This window comes from Electrona antarctica, assembly GCF_951216825.1.
Source record: "Electrona antarctica genome assembly, chromosome: 15".
NCBI lineage: Eukaryota > Metazoa > Chordata > Actinopteri > Myctophiformes > Myctophidae > Electrona > Electrona antarctica.
Window position 1 is genome coordinate 33,061,198 of NC_136796.1, and position 19,414 is coordinate 33,080,611.

Below are 19,414 nucleotides of genomic sequence, written 5' to 3' on the forward strand. Positions count from 1 at the left end.
ATGAATAAAGGCACTCAGGTGGTGCACTATTAAAGTACCCATATTGCCCACCACTGCAAAGTCTGGGGGTTCGAATCCACCGCGGCACATCCGGCTTCGTCAACACAATTGGCCTGTTTTGGGGGGTGGGAAGACAGGCAGGGAGGATGATAATTTTTCAATGCACAGACTCTTATACGGGCTGGGGCATGTTGGACAGGAGGAGTAGGACGGAGGCTCTATACTGTACGTCCTCCCGCAGGGGGCTCCTCACTGGCAGGTGAGCCAGTATAGGTGACATGTATAAATGACATATGTACTATAGAGGGAGGAAATCATTGGCATATTAACGACTAAATTGAGTATAAAAGCGGTTGGAAAAACAACAACATATAAAACCAAACCATGCATAAAATGCCACTTTCTCCTATCACAGCATACAACATGCAGTTTTTCAAAACGTTTTTTTTTTTTGTATTTTGCACTTGAAAATATTTAGCTTTTAAAATCCCAGCCTAAGTTGTATAGTTAAAATAAGCTTCTCATCCTCATCGACAATTAGACTTGTTTTCCTTTAAATAACCTTCTCATCCTCATCGACAATTAGACTTGTTTTCCTTTCTTTCTTATTTGGAAGATCTAATAAAATATCACATACTATAAAATACCAATTATTATGACCACATGCTAACTAAATTTCCCAAATTTGCATAACTAACTTTGTATAATATAATGTAATAATCAAAATTCTGCACTCTGTCATAAAAAATGCATACAATAAGATTCTTACCTTGAGAAAGAGTAGGGATTCTGTATGTTTGTGTGTGTGCGACGTGCGTGTAAGAGGGAGAGAGAGAACGAGAGAGAGGATACTTCTCTGTTGAGTGGAAAGGACGTCCCTTTTATACTCCCTGCTCAGTGCCCCATGTGTGTGAGTGTGTATGTGCGTGCGTGCGTGCGTGCGTGCGTGCGTGCGTGCGTGCGTGCGTGCGTGCGTGCGTGCGTGTGTACGTGTGCATGCATGTCTGAGCACATGTTGAAATAGCGTGCTCTTGTGGGCTTCTCTACGCTTGTGTGCTTATATGACTCATTTATAACCTCAACACGGTTGTGTTATAACCCAATTGTATCACCTAATAACTCTGAGTAGAAATGTACATCGACATTTACTGAATATGTATCAGTATCATACATGTATTCATATATTTTATAGCATGTCTCTCTCTCTGTCTCTGTCTCTGTGCGTGCATGCGTGCGTTGAGGTGGCAAGTTATCAGTCAAAAGCACTCACAGACATGAAACTGGGAATTATTTTAGAGTGTCATTTTGTCACATTGCCCTCTAACCCTTTGAGCACCACAGCATATTATCCGCACACATCATTAAACGTGTGTGTGTTTGTGTGTGTGTGTGTGTGTGTGTGTGTGTGTGTGTGTGTGTGTGTGTGTGTGTGTGTGTGTGTGTGTGTGTGTGTGTGTGTGTGTGTGTGTGTATGTGGGTGGGTGTGTGTGTGTGCGTGTGCGCGAGCGAGCGAGCGCGTGCACGTGTACGCAGTCCTCACAGGGTTAGAAGAAGAAACAAGGCTCTTCACTTTCAGCCACTTAACAGGTGAGGCACGCTGTTTGAAACACCTCTCTCATCCTCCCCCAGTCTCTCACCATTCCTCTCTCTCTCTCTCTCTCTCTCTCTCTCTCTCTCTCTCTCTCTCTCTCTCTATCCCTCTCTCTATCTCCATCTCTCCCTCTCCAACTCTGTCCCTTCAGAGAACATTCCCTGTCGAGGCTGTCCTTCACAATTTTTCTTTCTGCCATCTCAATCTTTTGTTCTCCACCGGATCCCGGGAGCACAATCTCTCCCTTTTCATCTCTCTCTCTCCCCTCCGAGCTCAGCACCGCCTCTCTCATCTCCTCTCTGCTCCCAGTAACTATGTAGGATTAACCTGCCTCATCGATCATCAGGTGGACCCTAATCAATGCGCCAGAATCAATAAGTATTGATCAGGCATCGCGGGTTAATGTCCTTGTTAATGAGGCTGACAGTACGACAATCGGTCACAGTGTTATATCTCTATAGCCTATTAAAACAGAAAAGGCTTTTTCATTATGCAGACACAACCCTGTTCCCGGATGCCAACTATATAGCTGCCATTAAACCACAGTTAGACAGACAGACAGACAGACACACACACAGCGGTAGTCACAGTGAAACACACCTGGAACCTCCAGTACGTAATCCCCTGAAGACGTGTGCACACACACACACACACACACACACACACACACACACACACACACACACACACACACACACACACACACACACACACACACACACACACACACACACACACACACACACACACACACACACACACACACACAATCCCGGCTCCTCCTGTCTACATGTCGAAGTGTCCTTGGGCAAGACACTGAACCCCAAATTGCTCCCGATGTGCTGGTTGGTACCTTGCATGGCATCCGCCGCAATCGGTGTATGAATGTGTGTGTGAATGGGTGAATGTAATGCACAATCTATGTAAAGCGCCTTGGATAAAGGCGCTATATAAATGCACCATTTACCATTTACACACACACACACACACACACACACACACACACACACACACACACACACACACACACACACACACACACACACACACACACACACACACACACACACACACACACACACACACACACAGGTATACATTTTCTAGAAGCCTATGAAACGGATAGATTGAGACACAGGCAACAGCCATTTATTGTATCCGTCTCATAGAACACCTGCAGAGATTCATGTAATATATCTGCAAGTTACTGGCTACATTTCCCAACGCATTTTTGGCTAGTACAGCATCAGCTTGGTGTCAATTTCCCCACTAGTTAGCAAGTATTGAGCTTAAGGGCAATAGCACCCCGGAGCGTACAAATCAATCAAATATGCCTCACACACCCCCTCATGGGCGAGAGAGATTGATTTAACTCAAAGGTACAAGCTGCCCTGTGGCATTCAATACAATGTTTTTATTTAAGACAAATTTGCAAGGTTTTCCTGTCTTGCCAATTTGCCAAATCACTACTTGGAAGGTTTGTAGAGCTTGTAAAACAAATCTATTTGTTGTCAAAGAAGACAGCAAAGACACTTGCTAAAGTAACAACCATCTCTCCATTTCTGGTTTCTTTCCTCTCTGTTCTAGGCCTACCTGTGTTTCTTTCCGCTCCATCTCATCGAGTTTCCATGAATCTGTCTCTATTTCACAATAGCTGAAGATGCTGTAATAGTTTCTTTAGACTAAATTAAAGACGTGTGCAGTGTAGGAGGTGAGGGCAACAGTATTCCAATTAATTCATTAACCGCATTGTGTAGGAGGTGTGAGTGTGTGGGTGTGCACGTGTACTATTCTGCACCTTTTGTGATAGCCTTAGCCATGGTTACTGACTGTTACGCCTGGTGTGCACCTCTCACAGGGCATACAACCTGTTGGACATGATTCTAAAACCTTCCCTCTTGGTGCAGGCGAGAATGACACTGCAGGCGTCTGTGAATAAAGGTGTCTGCAAATGCATCTGAGATTGAGAGATCGACCCTGGATGCTCTGCAAATATGTGAATGGTAAGGCTGGAAGGGGTTATATTGAAAAGAACAGGAGGACTCAGGCAATGAATAAAAACAAGACAAAACCAAACAAAAGCAGAGAGAAATTGTGAGAAAGAGAGAAAGCGACAGACAGAAAAATTCCTTGCCAAGAGCATGGCAGGATTGCAATACAGCTATAGTAAACATACTAAATAATGCATACAGATCTATTAATGCATATGTCTTTGTGGCATTATCTCACCTCCCAACACTCACAAACACATGCACGCATACACACGTATAAGCATCCAAAGTTTTATCTACATTGCGTTTCTACTCACAGTATGGGTCTTTTTTTCCCGCAGCAAGTGATGCACATACCCATCTGTCAACCTATAATAGCATCTCTGTGGTATTTGAAGTGCGTGCGTGAGTGCGTGCGTGCGTGCGTGCGTACGTGCGTGCGTGTGTTGAGAGGAGAATAATGAGAATTCGGTACATACTTATTTATTCAAGACCTACCAGATTGGTACGGGAAGCTTATTATTTCTTGACCAAGTGCAGTCCTATGCTTGTATAATGCATGTGTGTGTGTGTGTGTGTGTGTGTGTGTGCGACTGCGTGTACACGCGCGCGATCGTATGTTAGATAGGAAAAGCTGGTTCAAAATGTCAGCTTTCGGTGTGAACACGTGTGTGTACATGTTACAGTTGAAAGGCTGGTCAAAAATGGAGGTACATTTATGTGCACGCACAGCAGTGCATACTTGTGTGATGACAGATAATCTATAGTAAGTATAGGACCTTTCACTGCTTCGTCTCAACCATTACGCTATGGCTCTGGTCTCAGCCATCGCGGTGGATATTTTGACATTCCGTTTTTTTTTTGTTTTTTTTTAATGTTGCCACTACTGTGGAGCAGCCATAAACTACACAGGTTCATCTCGATGTTCTGGGCATCTTTGTAATGTTAGTGTTAGTAAAAAGCAGGTAAAAGAGTAACGTTTGAGGCAGACTAACATCAGTCACTCTACCGTTCACTGTAGTAGAAGAGGTGCGCCTGGTGAGGGTTTAAACCCCGCAGCTATGTCGAGTCCGCCTACAGGAAATACGTAAGCTGCGACCATGAGACCCGTTTCTGAATTCGTCTATATGAAACAACCTAAAATCCCCCATGGGGATTTCAATGCAAATAAAACTAGAAAAAGTGCCCCTCGGGGCACAGGTCTCCACCAGGGCAGGTCAGGTTGTGGCCTCCTGGTGGCGCTATAATAGGCCAATGTGAAAAGGGTGCCATTTGTTCATACGCCTTTGATGGCAATTGGATGATTTGAGGCATTTTGTTCCAAAAATGTGTTTTGCAAAAATCAACCTGTTGGTGGCGCTATAACAGGCCAATGTGAAAAGGGTGGGATATATTCCTCAGCCTAGTAAGAAAATGTGTGAAAGATTTCACGTAAATTGCATGCTGCGTTCATGATTTGAGGCTTTTGTTCAAAACGGGGCAATCTTGCAAACTGTGAAAGCCAATTATAGCCAATTAGGATGGAATATGAAATATCGGACAGATCCGACTTGAGCACATGACCATAGAGATACTGTGTAACGATTTGTGAGATTTTTGGACAGAATCTGGAGGAGTAATATAAAAAATGTGTTTTACAAAAGTCGGCCTCCTGGTGGCGCTATAAAAGGCAGATGCGGAAAATGCAGGTCAAAGGTTTGTCCTTGGCCTCTAGGGAGTGTGCATGCAACGTTTCACGCAGATCGGTGCAGTTTTAGGTAAAACATTTGAAAAGCTGCCTCATGGTGGCGCTATAACAGGCCGTTCTGGAAAATGTGGGGCAGAGGTTCATCGTTGGCATCCAGGGAGTGTGTGTGCAAAGTTTGTCATCGACCGGGTTAACGGTGCCGGAGATTAGCTGTTCACAGACGGACGGAAGGACGGACACACACACACACGGACGGAGTGCAAAACATACTCTCTCGCAAAACATACTCTCTCCCCATGCCTTCGGCCTGGTGGAGACAAAAATACATGAACCTGTGTACTGGCGCCCTCTACTGAAAGTGACGTCAGACTTCGGTGCTTTATATCCAACCTAATATCATGGAATGGATATAATATTGATACTAGGGATGTCCCGATCACGTTTTTTTGTTCACGATCCGATTCCGATCATGAAAATGACATGATCGGCCCCTATTTCTGATCATGTGATCGGATCAAGACAACCCTAATTATAAACAATCTGTTCATCATCGCCATTCTTCACTGACCCACCATGTGGCGGTGCTTGCAGTTGAGTCCTCAAGTGCCGCTTCAACACGTTAGAGAGAGAGAGAGAGATGGAGATATATATATACAAAATTTGTCTCTGTGACACCTATAGGGGCCGGCGGGCCGCAGTCCGCATTCAAAGATTTTCCCATAGAAGCTTTGTCATTGGTCCAAACCTTTTCTGCTGTCAAATCAGCCAACCAATCAGGAAGTGGACAGTCAAATTCATGCATTGTTCCTCATCTTTGAAGGCAGACTACAAAAAAAAAGAAGAAATCATTAGTCATTGAGTAAGGGATTACCCACCTCCGCTTCGCGTTGGTGGTTAAACCCCCTGTCGGTGAATTATCTCCCGACAATGACCACCTAGGCATATATTATCCCGCTTATTACATGGCTACTTAAAACATAATTTAATAAATTGACAAAAACACAACAAAACGAGATATTTCCTTGCTTGCGGTAATTAAAGTATTCCATAAGTGTCGCGCTGGCTGGTGTCTGCCCAGCTGCAGCACTGTCGGAAAACAAGGAAGTGAGTTGATCAAATAGAATCCATTTTCGGGTATACTGCTTCGTCTATTTCTCACTCAAATGTTTTCAAAAAAAATTTGAGCGCAATGTTTAGCTGTAAATTAAAATTTGTGCGTGTTTACATGGCTGTCATGTTGGAAACAGCAGTAAATCAAGCAGGGCGCAGCAGGTGCTCCGAGGGTTTGATTAGGCATCGGTCTGTTATAGAGTGGCACGGTCATTATCAAGAAATAACAGACCGCTGAATTCCGTGATTGACCAATCAGAATCAAGCATTCAACCAAGACATGTAATAATATATTATAGCTACGGTACTTTAGCTATGGTGAGGTAGTGGTACATAATATGAAAAGAAGGAATTGGGTGCAGTGCACATCCAAACCCAAGGTTGGGCAGCTGCAAAAGAGCAAAGGTGAGTCTGATGAAGGGTGAAATCTCCAAATGTCACATATGTAGCAGCACTTAGGTCCAAAACGTTTTTTGCAACTTTTGCTTTTGTGTGCGAGTGTTTCATTTTGTTTTACCATGGATTTAACATAACGCACACATATTGTACACATCATGTACCTACACATGGTGGCTGTAGGCTGTTCTATACACATGCATGCATGCACACATCTATGCATGCGTTCGAGCGTGAACACGCACGCACACACGCACACAACCACATTATTGATTGTCATTGGTGTTGGACACAGAGGAGGCTATAGTAGCCCCTCAGTGTACTTGAATCCTGATGCAGTCTGAAGTGGGCTGTTGAGTCACAGCGAAACAGACCTGGAACCTCCAGTGCATGCAGAGCAGTGCTGTATGTATCACCTAAAGACACACACGCACACGCGCACGGCACACGAACGCACGTACGCACGCAGGCACGCACGCACGCTCGCACGCACAATACAAACAGAGGACTGCAAATACCCAATAAGCTTCCCTTACCAATCTGGTACATGCAGGTTTGAATAAAGTAACATGTACCAAACTAGAAAAAGTGCCCTTCTGGGCACAGGTCTCCACCAGGAGGATAGGACTGTGTGAGATGTTTGGCAAAATGTTTAGGATTAATATAAACATGTTTTTGAAGCATTTTGTTCCAAAAATGTGTTTTGCAAAAATCAACCTGTTGGTGGCGCTATAACAGGCCAATGTGAAAAGGGTGGGATATATTCCTCAGCCTAGTAAGAAAATGTGTGAAAGATTTCACGTAAATTCCATGCTGCGTTCATGATTTGAGGCTTTTGTTCAAAACGGGGCAATCTTGCAAACTGTGAAAGCCAATTATAGCCAATTAGGATGGAATATGAAATATCGGAAACATCCGACTTGAGCACATGACCATAGAGATACTGTGTAACGATTTGTGAGATTTTTGGACAGAATCTGGAGGAGTAATATCAACAAATGTGTTTTACAAAAGTCGGCCTCCTGGTGGCGCTATAAAAGGCAGATGCGGAAAATGCAGGTCAAAGGTTTGTCCTTGGCCTCTAGGGAGTGTGCATGCAACGTATCACGCAGATCGGTGCAGTTTTAGGTAAACAATGTGAAAAGCTGCCTCATGGTGGCGCTATAACAGGCCGTTCTGGAAAATGTGGGGCAGAGGTTCATCGTTGGCATCCAGGGAGTGTGTGTGCAAAGTTTGGCATTGATCGGGCCAACGGTGCCGGAGATTAGCTGGTAACGGACGGACGGACGGAAGGACGGACGGACGGACGGAAGGAAGGACACACACACACACGGACGGAGTGCAAAACATACTCTCTCCCCATGCCTTCGGCCTGGTGGAGACAATTATCATTATCGTAATGCTCCTTACCCAATGGGAAATGTTGACAAAAGCATGAAGGTAGGAAAAGCGGTACTTTGGTCAGGCTCTGCCAGTGGGCCTAATGAGGCCAACTCCTTTCACCTGGGCCAGGCTCTGCCAGTGGGCCTAATGAGGCCAACTCCTTTCACCTGTGCAATTTCCAGCCTCTGCCTCAGCCAATTGAGGCTCAACCAATCAGGCTCTGCCAGTGAGCCGAATTGATTGCCAAGTACACTTTTCAGTTTGCAGTCTTCACACACACAAGGTGCTGCCACACTATCGAAAGAGCTGTGCACGTTCTCGGCTGCGCGCAGCTTAAATTCTGAGTTTTTAGACAGCTGGTGGATGGAAAAGAAGCTCCACCTCCGCGGACTTTTTGCGTGACGGCCAGATTCCCGGAAACGCTCTCCTCCGCGCAAAAAGTCTGCGGAGGTGGAGCTTCTTTTCCATCCACCAGCTGTCTAAAAACTCGGAATTTAAGCTGCGCACAGCTTAAGAAGTGCGCAGCTTAAGACCGTTTTGCGCTAAGGTGTGGAGACGGTGACACAGGCACACAGGGACATACACAGATCTCCATGTGGGACACCGGCTGACAGTTAAAACGGGTGCTATGACAACGTATATCATTAGGTTCCCAAGTTGCATCGTTCCCAAGTAGGCCGGTGGCTGACTGCGACGGGCACGTACAGGTCTAGTCCATAAAATAAGCAAGCAGCACGCGCAGACTAGTTATTTCTTTCAATCATTTTTATTATTATTATTATTATATTTTCATAATCTGACACACAGATACGCCGGCTACTTTCTAATGTTTTGATAATTGCATATGACGGTATAGAGTTTCAAACTAGTGTATTTAAGAAGAAGATTATCAGGTAATATAATTGTGAAAATAATGATGATAATAATAATAATAATAATAAAATGATTGAAATAAAGAACTAGTGAATTGTTTGCTAGCGTGCTGCTTGTTTATGTTATGGATATACATAATGTACAACTTTGTTTTTGACAAAAACATACTTATAACACGCACAAATAAATTGCATTAAACAGTGCAATTGCGCAACCGCTCCGTCATTTAGATATATGCGAGGAAAACGCCACAATGGTGGATTATTATCATTATCATGACACTTGCTGAGTTCATGATAATCCATACATTGTTGGCCTAATGTACAGTAGCCGCCAGAGGACAGGCCACTGCGTGACCAAAATAAGTAAGGTTCATCCTCTGAGGCAGTGGTTCCCAAAGTGGGGTCCGGGGACCCCCAGGTGTCCTTGAGGGAGTTCTATGGGGTCCCCAGCTAAATGATAGTTTGGAACCAAATGGACCCTTATGGGTCTGTAACTCTGAGAGTTGAGGGTCCCAGAGATAGAAATGCCATTAAATGGGGGTCCGTAGACTATAATGCATGTCAAACTAGGGGTCCTTGAAATTAAACGGGTTGAGGATCACTGCCTCCATCCGAGGCATAGACATTTCGGCTATATGAAAATATTAGAAAATATTCTCAAATATTCTTTTATACATTTGAAACCTTGTGAAATCAGACATTCTACATAATGACTACTTTCCACTTTTGGTACTTTAAGTACATTTTGATACCAATGCCTACCTTTACTCAAGTAAATTTTGAATTCCAGACTATTACTTACGTCTACATTGCAGAATTGATACTTTTAGACGGGAACCCCATTTGGTGTTTTACGCATTATGTTATACTTTAGCCATTGAAAAATAGCAGATCTACAAGCTCATAATTATACAGATAATTCTGGAGGGAATCTCGTTCGAACCGGGCCGCCGTCCCGGACGCGCTCCCGGGGGTCTCGCGGTGCCCAGGTGGGGGTCCGCGGGGGTCCGCGGCGGAAAGGGGCCTACACGAGGCCTCGTAGATCTGCTGTTTTCTGGGGTTGGAAAACTCTCAACCAGGGCCTGGGAACCAGGCACCTGCTCTCCGCCGGTCCCCTGGGGTCCCCTCGTATGGCGCCGCACGGTGGCCACGGCGGGTACTGCGACGGAGGGGGGGTCTGAGCCCTGGGTGCTCACAGGCCCAGGCACAGACACCATCTGGGGGGAACTTCTGACCGAGGCCTCGGCCTGGTCGTGGAGACTGCTCTCCAGGGGTCCCTTGTGGTCCCCTCGTATGGCGACGCCCGGTGGCCACGGCGGGTACTGCGACGGAGGGGGGTCTGAGCCCTGGGTGTTCACAGGCCCAGGCACAGACACCATCTGGGGGGAACTGCTGACCGAGGCCTCGGCCTGGTCGTGGAGCCGTGGAGCCCTCGTATGGCGACGCCCGGTGGCCACGGGGGGGTACTGCACACTGGGTGTTTGATCCCAGGCACAGACCCTCGAGGCTGGACCTGGCCCCTGTTCCCACGCCTGGAGCCACACCACCACTCAGGCACAGGCACCCAACACCCAACACAGGGACCAGGGGCTACACCCTGGGGACCTCTGCCCGGGGGAGGGCGCCCACACCCGGCCATGCACTACCAACGAACTCCGGGGAGCACTTCCAGGGGGACCCGCGCTCCGTGGGTCCCCGAGTACCCACCTTTAAGCACCCCTCCTGGGCCTTAAGTGGTGGGGTCCCGCGGCCGAAAGAACCGCCCGCCCCTGGGACTCCTCTATACTTAGTGCGATTTAGCAGACAGGCCCGGGGAACCAGGCGCTCCGCCCGTCCCCGAGTACCCACCTTTAAGCACCCCTCCTGGGCCTTAAGAGGTGGGGTCCCGCGGTCAGAGGGACCGCCCGCCCCTGGGACGCAGATAATAATGGCATTAAATTCACCCCATACGAGTGTCTGTGCCGCAGTACCCGCCGTGGCCACCGGGCGTTGCCATACGAGGGGACCCCAAGGGACCCCTGGAGAGCAGTCTCCACGACCAGGCCGAGGCCTCGGTCAGAAGTTCCCCCCAGATGGTGTCTGTGCCTGGGCCTGTGAGCACCCAGGGCTCAGACCCCCCCTCCATCGCAGTACCCGCCGTGGCCACCGTGCGGCGCCATACGAGGGGACCCCAGGGGACCGGCGGAGAGCAGGTGCCTGGTTCCCAGGCCCTGGTTGAGAGTTTTCCAACCCCAGAAAACAGCAGATCTACGGGGCCTCGCGTAGGCCCCTTTCCGCCGCGGACCCCCGCGGACCCCCACCTAGGCACCGCGAGACCCCCGGGAGCGCGTCCGGGACGGCGGCCCGGTTCGAACGAGATTCCCCCCGTGCGAAACGGCCCAGGGACGGCCGAGATGCCCCGCGGACCCCCCGCGGACCCCCACCTGGGCACGAGACCGACGGGAGCGCGTCCGGGACGGCGGCCCGGTTCCAACGAGATTCCCCCCGTCCGAAACGGACCAGGGACGGCCGATATAGGGCCGGGGACCAGGGCGGGTGTCCTCCTCAGAGATGGGGTGCCGGTTCCCTTAACAACCGGAGGCTCCGCCCCCATTCCCTGATTGGTCCATTTACGTACGTCTTCTTCCCATGGTAGATTACTGCCAAAATGACTCCTATATTGAGATGGTCGTAATGAGTGATACGTGACTTTAATGATGGGCGTAATATCAGAAATGGATGGGCGTAATGGATGAAACGTACCTAGTAGTAAGAAATGGATGGGCGTAATGGATGAAACGTACATACGTACTTGAATTCATTAGTCGTGATTTTTTATTCGTAATTTTAGGATCTGTAAATTACGTGTGAATTGGATTACAATGGGACAAATAACACGTAGGTCCTTCTAAAGACGTACGTTTCTGTAAAAGTACGTACGTATGAGATTCTATGGTGAAGTGTAATTACGACGCAGGTTGTAAAACTACGCAGTTAATAATGGCATTAAATTCACCCCATACAGGGTCCGGCACAGTAGTGTTCTCCCTGTTAACTACGAGCAGATGGGCTTCATTGCCACACATTCCTATAGGCCTTATTTCACAGTCTACAGGTGGCTGCTCTTTCTGGTGTGACAATCAGAGCCCCGGGAGATCAAACAGCAATGCAGAGCGGATTGGAGGACATAATGCATGACCTGTATTATATGCTCCCCATTCGTTGCTCTGACAAGACAGAACTCGTCCAATTCGGAACTCGGTGGCCCCATTGTGATGGAGATGGGCACAGATATTACCATGTGCAAATTGCCAAAACGCAGTGTTCTGAAGGTTTGCAGCATCCCCTGTGGTGGATGTAAATGAAGATGTAAGTGATGTACAGTGTGTTGATTTCCTTTTTGCCAACTCATTTCTACCAATTTGTGGTGAGAAATTACTTTGAACCCGAAAAGGGGGTCCTATATGCTGTGTGCGTGCGTGCGTGCGTGCGTGCGTGCGTGCGAGTAATTAAAACAGCAACAGACAGAGAACTTCTTTGTTAAATTGAAAGGATCTCAGGAGAAGTCAATACTATCGATTAGTGCTAATGAAAACATTGTTTGACCTGGCCAATAGAAGGCTGTTGTTGGAGATTGTACGCTCAGCTGTAGCAGGCTGGGCTCACAGATGTAATGCTGTCTAGAGGAGATGCGATCTGCTAAAGCCACTAAACATTCCAATACTTTCCATCGTCAATGTCAATGCCATTGTTAATACTTAGTATTAAGTGCTGCTGGTACTACTATTACTGTAAACTGTATATCAGCACGGTCACTCAGTCGTGGGTGTGACGACACAGGCTCAGTGCCCAAACTGTTATCAAAGTCAAAGTCGTACGATTTGTCACACATGTTTTTGAGTGAAATTTGTTCTCCACATTTGACCCATCTCTTGGGTTTTGATTAGTTGATTTGACCCCCCAATCCAACCCATTGATGCTGAGTGTCAAGCAGGGAGGCATTGGGTCCCATTTTTACAGTCTTTTACGACCGGGGATCGAACCCCGACCTCCCAGTTCCACAAGGCCACTGAGCTGGTTAATGTATAATATAATACAGTTTCAACAACAGTTGATAAGGTAAATAGTTTGGAGATGAATGTTCATTTCTTTTCTAGAGTTATCTGCTCTAGGATATTACCCTCTCTATTATAAAATTCGGACTGTTCAAGTAGGTCTTCGGTGATGCAACTCCATCATTCTTTCCATCTATACATTATCTTTATTTAACCTGGCATGTCACTTAAGGACACATTGTTATTTACAAGGATGGCCTGCAAGCATTAGTGCTACAGGGAGCCATTGATTTGTATAGTTGGTTGTGTATTATAGATAGGCCTCAATAGATCCCACGGGGAAATGACGTTGTCATGGCAGTATAGCAGCTAGCCTATGAAACAGGACAGAAAGAGAAACAGCAAGGAGTAACATATGATAATACAAATGTATTATACACATATGGGTTCAAGGTTATAATAGTTTTTGGATTTTTCATTTGTTTTATTCGTTTGTTAGTTTTAAAAAAAAATTCTATTTCAGTTAGGTTTTAATTCGTTTTTAGAGCAGGTTTGCTAGTATTTATTAGTTTGTATTTTGTATATTTATTTAGTTAGTTTTAGTGATTCTTTTCATACTTTCATACAGAGTAAGTAGGCCTATTGTGTAAGAGAAACTCAACAAAAGATACCATTTAAATATATATTCAGTTACTGTTGGTAATGAGATAAATGAAAATAGCATTTTGTCTATAATTTCAGATTTGGAGTTGTTAGCCAATATTGCTGACATCAGGGATCTCCATATGGGCTTAATTGCGACAGGAGGTCACATTTACTATGACATCAGATGTCATAGTGATGGGCACCATGTACGAGGGCTTTCCCATGTATGGGGATTTTGAGTGATACACTGACGGGAATTGCACGTAAATGCGACCTATGTATTTACATTAATTTGTCCCCAGTGGTGTGGGTACTTAAATATATAACTCTAGCAATCGTGAAGTTCTCAATGGTTCTATAAAACACTCTTTTGCCCTCTTTACACATCCCGCAGGGTTGTTGCACCGTTATTCAGCCTTGTTGCTCCATTTAGAAGGTACTACAAATAAATTAAAAACAAGGTATATGAACACAGACCATTGGACATTGTTGTTCCACCGATTTGTATAGAAGGGACTGCTGGAAGTGTAGGACAGGGGTGACATCAAAGGTCTGCACACCTTTCTGCCTCAAACTGCTCTGTTTCTTTTCACTTTATACACCAGCGTATTGCTGATCACACAAACAGGTTGGTCGTACAAATCTGCCATTGTAATGCTACACTATGCAGATGCACACAGAGAGACAGAAACAGAGGGTCAGAGAGAGAGAGAGAGAGAGAGCAGAGAGAGAGCTGCGACCTGAGCTACATTAGCTGCTCTGTGAACATACAGATGGAAGTTATTGTTTGTCTGTCCCAATTACGTTTTTATACTCCCCAAATGCCTAGTGTCGCGTACTAGACACACCTCATGTGAGCATGAAACCTGTTGCATCTAACATGGGACATCACCAATGACACCATGATAGCCTACTAAAATGTTCAGAGGGCAATGTAGGGATGACTTGGGTGGCCATAGCTGAATAAGTATAGAGGCCACCTGGGAAACTGAAGGTCCCAGATTTGATCCTTGGCCCCAACAATTTACCGAGGTGTCCCTGAGTGAGTAATGCACTTAACCCCTAACTGCCTTTAAGTCCTGAGCACTTGGGCAACAATCAGCTGGGTGAAACTGAGAACTGAATTTCCCCTGCGGGATCAAATAAGTCTATTATTAGCCTACTCTGCCCAATCCTGGCAATTTATGTAAATGTCTTACCAGGAAATGTTATTCCAGTGGAAAAGGCATTACAAAGGAGCTAAGATAAATGTTCCCCCTGCAAAACGATTACAAAAAGTTAATTCAGGCCCATTTATCACAAATCTGAGCTGGCAGTGAGCTGTCAGAATGTTCTTGTCAGTCCCCCCCTGTGTTTTTGGACAAAGCATAGTTGCATATAGTCTACACGTTCCTGCCACGATTGCAAGCTGCGATTAGTGGCTTGGCAGTTGACCATAGCCTCCAAAGGGGCTTGTGTAATAGCAGTAACCATGCCATCATCATTTTAGATGAGGGATACAGATCCCCTCTCTACAATGTAGCTATCTACTGATCAATGCATCTGTGACAAGATATCCAACCGAGCAGGGAAGTAAATGCATGACCGTTCTTTCAAAAGCATCAATTTCCCAATTACAGATTTTGAAAAGGGTTCAGCATCTGCCTGCTATTCCCTGCACATTCACAATGGCAGCAATAACAAATTGCCTTCATACTTAGCCACTCTGTTAAGCATTGATTGGTGTGTGTGTGTGTGTGTGTGTGTGTGTGTGTGTGTGTGTGTGTGTGTGTGTGTGTGTGTGTGCGTGCGTGCGTGCGTGCGTGCGTGCGTGCGTGCGTGCGTGCGTGCGTGCGTGCGTGCGTGCGTGCGTGCGTGCGTGCGTGTGTGTCCATGTGCGTCCTTGTGAGTGCATGTTTGCTCTTTTGTTTGTCATGGCCAATCAGTTTTGTACGAATTATCTTTGATTACCCACATACAATTTTAAGGGTTAATCAAATCACATCATCAGAGCATTTCTAAGCTCGCTGCAATTAAAATAAAATAAATAAATAAAAATAAAAATATATGAAGCAATATAATTGAACTAAAAGACTTAATAAGTAACTTAAGAATAAATAAACAAATAAATAACAGCAACCCTGGCTCACCATTCTGGTGTGCTCAAGACTCAAATTACATCAGCTGAGAGGCTATATCACTGAAGTGTCTCGGCCCTGAGCTGATGCATGGCGGAAACGGTTGAATATCTCTGCATAGATAATATGACCATTATGAAATGAAAAATAATGGACACTGTGGTATTGCGTGTGTGTGTCTACGTCTATGTATGTGTGCGTGACCAGTACATCACTGGTCAGAGGCCATATAAGAGCGGTCAAGAATGATAACCCTGTCTTGCTCTCAGAGACTGATAGTTCCATTAACGCTGGGTCCCATTATGTCAGTGTCACCACATATATAGGTGTCTATGCGGGGGACGTGGTGGGGGCGAAATCTGTGCAAGAACCGTGAAATGTCACTCCGGTTACAATGCCGTCGGTAATAGAACCATCCCTGTGCGTCCCCTCTTGACTACTGTGTGTCGCTGTTGAATTATAAATGACCCCAGACAGAGTTGAATGGATAGGTTACTCCCAGCAAGCACACGACCCACCACAGGGTGAAGATATCCATGATGACTAATACTATTATTATATACCCTTGTTTTGTTTTGTTTTGTTTTGTTTTACAAACAAAGCCAATTTCATTCCGTTACAGATGAGAGGGAGTTTGTGTTGCTGCTCTGTTTTGAGTTGACACGGAGCGAGGCACGTCAAACTGCCACAATGACGTCGAAATGTACACAAGCGAAAGAAGGTAATTTTTGTTTTGTTGGTCCCAGAATGGGGAAGAACTGATTCAAACTGGTCAAAACGGGGTGCAGTTAATTGGAAGGCTTGACCTTTTGAACTTCTTGAACAGATTAACATAACCCTGTAGCCATTAGCCACAATACTTTGAAAAGAAAAAAAATCAGGCGCATATTACCACATAGAGACTTACATATAATGTAGGCCGACATCCGGTCATGGGTTTGATTCCCGAGCCTGACAACCGTTGTATTGCTGCGTGTCACTGCCTAGAGTCTCTCTCTGGCTCTTTCCTGACTCTCTGTACTGTGTACTTTCAATGAAGGCAGAAAAGCCAAAAAGAAATATTTGGTAACAATTTACTCCTTCTGGGAGATATACACCTAATTAAATGTATTGTAATAGATGAAATGGTTTAGAATGTATTGACTTATACTTACAGTATATAAGCCAGTATATGCTACACAGCATGTGTTTTTCTAACGTAAAGAAACGGGAAACAGCAATGGTATTACAATGAGTTTTAAAATGATAATAATTGATTCATATATTCACCTAAAATGTTAAACAACATAATTTACACAAGGGGTTATTGTTTACAAAAGGGTTTTTTGATTGATTGATTGATTGATTGATTGATTGATTGAAGTATTTATGAAGAGTTTGCAGAATGGGTACATTTCACATGAAAGCACAACTCAATTCAAAGACTGTTACTGTGGACGACACACTGATAAAGCGTTACACTTAATTGTTTACAACAGGGTCCACCATTTTCAGTTCATCAGAACATTTAGAGATGTACAAATATACACTTCTATACCAGTAAGACACCTGAGGGCCGGCGAGAAGCGACACTGCACTGGCCATATATGGAGCGTATCTTGAGTGCAGGGTGTGATGAGGTCAGATCAAGATATGGAATGTCAGAACAGGTCAACTCCATATATGGAGATCTAAGGGTGGCAGCGGGGGCAGTGTATTGAATGTACAGGGTTTGATGAAGGCCCAGGTAGGGCCGGGCCTTAACTGGCGCTCCCTGGCCAGACGACGGCGCCGCTCGTCGGCAGTCTCCTCCGTGAGAGCTTGTAGATCTGCTATTTTCAGCATGCAACCAAGTGTAAAATGACTTGTGTCATTTATTTATACTGGATCTCTTGTTCACTAGTCCCATCCAAACATTTTAGTCTAGTTTTAATTTGTTGACAGAATTGTCAATACATATATTTAGTCTTAGTTTTAGTCATCATATAGGCCAGGGGTGCCCGCACTTTTTTGACTTGAGAGCTACTTTCAAAATGACCAGCGCAACAAGGTCTACACACCCAAAAAATATTATATCATTGCTGAAAATAGTTAAAAAATTTACTTGAAGGGGCTTTGGAATAGCGTCGCTGGTGTTACATAAGACAAATGCACTTGGAATGGGAAATAGAGGGCAGAAATGGAATTGGTACCATTTTGTTTTGTCTAACTTTGTAATGCATCTGCGCAACTCTCTTGAAAACAAAGTATTGCATTGTGGGTTTGAGCTGACAGGCCCGATTTGATGTTAATCAATGAAGTCACCTTAATTCAAGTGGCAGATGCCTTTTTCCTTTTTTAATTATATATATTTTTAGGGCCATGTCATGCGATCTACCTGCAAAGCCTTTCTGATCTACTGGTAGATCACGATCTACCTTTTGGGCACCCCTGATATAGGCTATAGCTTAGTTTTAATTTAGTTTCCATTTAGTTTTCGTCAGCGAAAACAGGTGGTCGACATTTTTCGTCATAGTATTAGTCGACAATGCAATGGAGTGCTTTTTAATACTTCATTGGTTCAATATTTGTATATAACCTACACAGCACTGATGGAGACCAATGGAGATAGCTGGTTTCTGCCCGACAGCGACAATATTTTTCTTCTAGCCTGTACTGTAACGCTTTTGTAAATGAATTGAAAGAGAACATAATACGTATATTACTGTAATTGTGGTGTACTTCACCGGGTGTCTGTTGCAGAAGGACACCAATCAAAGAACACCCGGTGAAGTATTCATTTAAAATCTGAAATTAAGTCATAATAAATAAATAAATGTGAACTGAATATTAATGGGATATATCACTTTATAATGTTCCTCATACAATATGTTACAATTTTGCAATAAATGCAAGGAATCTCTACAAGTACTGTACGTACTTCTGTAATCCATGCATCTCAAGAACCATACAAAAAAATTAATAGCCTAATTAAATATATGATATACTACGTTTAATAAATAGTAAATACCCTTTGTATAGCGGTTTTCTTTTCTCTTTTTTCTTCACAGAATCAACGGTGTTAGGATCCTGGATGGCTGGATTATGGGCTTAAAATAATTGATATAAATATTTGTGTAAATCTCTATGGGAAAAATTGTAATGTATGGCAGATTTTTCAGTGGGTCCAGAAAACCACGCCCACTGCTATGCTCTCTATACTGATACCGTTGAGTATACTATCCTATAGTGTCTATCCTATACTATCCTATACTTTAAAAAAATCACACCCGTGTGAACTGAGTGGTGTAAGGTTTTATATAGCATGATCAGCTGTGGTCTGACGTAATGTCTGACGTAATGAAATCACACCCGGATGTGATTTCACAACTGGCTGTTTTTGCGCAGAGAAAATGACCACGGTTGCTACGGTCATCCAGTTCACCCGGGTGTGATTTAATTACGTCAGAAATTATTTTGAACATAGCAACCATGGTCATTTTTTTCTGCACACAAAAGCCAGTTGTAGGAGTGGTTTACACCACTCAAAAAAATGTCTGGGTGGGAAACTTATGTGTATATAGTCACAGTAATGTTTAGTTCAACCAGATAGTTAAACCAAGGGGC

General features: G+C 44.7%; 1 protein-coding gene across 4 annotated transcripts in view; it reads right to left on the reverse strand.

Annotated features, from left to right (window-relative positions):
* LOC306938152 (cholecystokinin-like) overlaps positions 1–19,414 on the reverse strand; it is a 54,104-nt gene that overhangs the window by 5,454 nt on the left and 29,236 nt on the right. Inside the window, exon 1 of one of the 4 annotated variants that reach the window (XM_079522174.1) lies at positions 6,015–6,094. The exons of the other annotated variants lie outside the window; for them this stretch is intronic. Coding sequence (XP_079378300.1) covers positions 6,015–6,071 — 57 coding nt within the window. The 5' untranslated portion in view covers positions 6,072–6,094. Of the gene's footprint in view, positions 1–6,014; positions 6,095–19,414 lie in introns of those variants that run through there. 4 annotated transcript variants of the gene reach the window in all.